Consider the following 2,434-nt stretch of genomic DNA (forward strand, 5'->3'; position numbering starts at 1 on the left):
TAGACACACGAAACGCAGACGGGGGTGTACCTTGCAAGGTTACAAAACACGGTCGCTTTTCCCCCCAAGAAAATCCACTTGATGGTTTCGTAGTCCAGGAAGCGACGAGCTCAAAGCCCCTTCGTCCGTTCGGGGAGTCGCGTTCAGCCTCCATACTCTCACTGCCAGATCGAGCTCTCAGCCCCTCGCCGTCTCGTAAATCCTAGAAAACCCGCCAACACGGCGTTTTTCTGCATAGGGTGTTTTATTTTTACCGATGCTACTCGGACAGACACTATGGTTTACAGCGACCACAAGCAACGACCTGCAAACCCGAAGTCTACCCAGAATGATGGAGGGGAGGGAGGGAGGGCGGGAGGGAGGCGGGATCGCCGGCGCCCGGCAGCGGAGCCCCGGCGAGGCCGAGGCGAGGGCAGCCGCGGAGCCCTCCCGGGCCGGGCGTCCCCCCGCCATACTCGATGGAGCCCAGCCCAGCTCTGCCTTGCTCTACCTTTCCCTGCCCTGCACCGTGGGGTTTGTCCGACGGGCGGAGGCGCGAGTGACTTGGGAGCACTAACGAGTAGGGATCCCGGAGCCCCTTGCCCTTCTGCCGGCGTCGTAGAGCGGGATGGGCGGGGGACACACTGCGGCGGGGGCCAGGAAGATGGAGCAAGTGACAGGTCTCCCGCTGCCCCGTCCCGGAGCGGCAGGCTTCACTGCCTGCAAAATTTGCACTTGATAATTTTCTTAAAAGCACTTTGGAAGTCCTTGTTGAAGTAGGCATAAATGATGGGGTTGAGGAGGGAGTTGGAGTAGCCCAGCCAGCTGATGACTGCCCCCAGCCACTTGGGCATGTAGCACTTACTGTCACAAAAGGGCAGGACCAGCGCGACGATGAAGAACGGCAGCCAGCAGAGGATGAAGGTGCCCATAATGATGCCCAGGGTCTTGACAGTCTTCCTTTCCCGGGATAGAGCCATCCTCCGCTTGGCCTCCGTGTTCTTCTCGTTGCGCCTCTCGATGGAGGGGGGAGGCGGGGAGCCGCACGCCTCGCTGGGTAGCGGCAGGTGAGTCTTGGAGGAGCTGTTGCAGCGCTGGACTTCGATGATCTCCAGGGCGGCCCCCTCCTCGCCCTGCCGCACAGCGCCGTTAACACAAGCACCGGGCTTGGGCTCCACAGTCCGCCGCCAGCCCTTGCCAGGCTCCCCGTTGCTTTTCTTCTGCAGGGCGGCCGGGGAGAGAGTGAGGCAGGTGTCCGCGATTTTCTTCTTCTCCACTTTCTTGACGGTCTTGCGGATCCTGAAGCGGGCCGCCTTGAAGATACGGCCGTAAAGCACTAGCATGAGAAGAAGCGGGATGTAGAAGGCGCCGAAAGTGGAGTAGATGGTGTACCCGTGGTCCTTGCTGATGGTGCAGGCGTCGGGGTCCGAGCGGTCCTCGGGCGTCCTCCAGCCCAGCATCGGCGGGATAGATATCAAGAAGCCGATGACCCAGGTCAGGCTGATAAGCACGGCGGCCCGCCGGGGAGTCCGCTTGTTAACATAGTCGATGGGGTCCGTGATGGCCCAGTACCTGTCCAAGGCGATGGCACACAGGTGAAGGATGGAAGAGGTGCAGCACAGCACGTCTAGAGAGATGAATATGTCGCAGGTGACTTGCCCCAGCGTCCACTTGTTCAGCACCTGGTAGAGGGCCGCCATGGGCAGCACCAGCACGGACACCATGAGGTCGGTGACGGCCAGAGAGCCGATGAGATAGTTGGCCACAGTTTGCAGGGACCGCTCCAGGGCGATTGCCGCGATCACGCAAGCGTTGCCGCTCACGGCACACAGGATGAGAGTGCCCAGGAGCAAGGAGGTGAGCAGCTGGTAGCCCAGGGTCATCTCGGCGAGGCCAGGGCCGCCTGCCCCCTCGGGGGAGCGTTCTGGAGAGGCAGTGTTGTTGGCCACATCCATGCCGGGCGGGGGGGTCGCTTCAGGAGACGGGCATGGGAAGAGGCGCCGGTCACTTGTGCGTTCCCCTGGCAGGAGGCATCGCCGCCCCGTGTGCTTTGGCCACACCGGGCACCCCTCCGCCTCCGCCACCCCTCCCTCCTCTATATAGCGCGGCGGGAGGCGGTCGAGGATCGGAGGACGGCGGCTGGCGGAGCCGCCCCGCGCCCGCCCATCCCCGCCGCCTCTGCCCAGCGCGCAGCCCCGGGCGGCGGCAGCGGCTCTCTTCGCCGGGCTGCGGCCCCTCGCTGCGCTGCTCTCTCGCGCCGCTCCTTCCTGCTCTGCCTCTCCGCTCTCCCCTCACTTTCTCCCTCCCTTCCTCCTTCCCCTCCCCTTCCGTCCCCCCTCCATCCCGCCCTTCCACGGGGGGTGAGAGGGGGGGTGTTTGGCTGGGTAGCCTTAGTCCCCCGGTGACGCCCGTCACTCTCCACCGTCCCCTCGCCGCCGGGCGAACACCGCAGAGA

General features: G+C 64.0%; 1 protein-coding gene across 1 annotated transcript; it reads right to left on the reverse strand.

The window, feature by feature from the left end:
• Window positions 1-579: 579 nt before the first annotated feature.
• On the reverse strand, window positions 580-1,988 carry HTR1A (5-hydroxytryptamine receptor 1A). Its single transcript, XM_051642693.1, has one exon. The coding sequence runs from the start codon at window positions 1,932-1,934 to the stop codon at window positions 693-695; it is 1,242 nt and encodes a 413-aa protein (XP_051498653.1). The 5' UTR covers window positions 1,935-1,988; the 3' UTR covers window positions 580-692.
• Between the last annotated feature and the right edge of the window lie 446 nt (window positions 1,989-2,434).

The sequence above is a fragment of the Apus apus genome, chromosome Z (genome assembly GCF_020740795.1).
Source record: "Apus apus isolate bApuApu2 chromosome Z, bApuApu2.pri.cur, whole genome shotgun sequence".
In the NCBI taxonomy this organism is placed as follows: domain Eukaryota; kingdom Metazoa; phylum Chordata; class Aves; order Apodiformes; family Apodidae; genus Apus; species Apus apus.

Coding starts and splice junctions, on each gene's coding strand:
- HTR1A (XM_051642693.1), bottom strand. CDS start 1,934: ATGGATGTGGCCAACAACACTGCCTCTCCAGAACGCTCCCCCGAGGGG.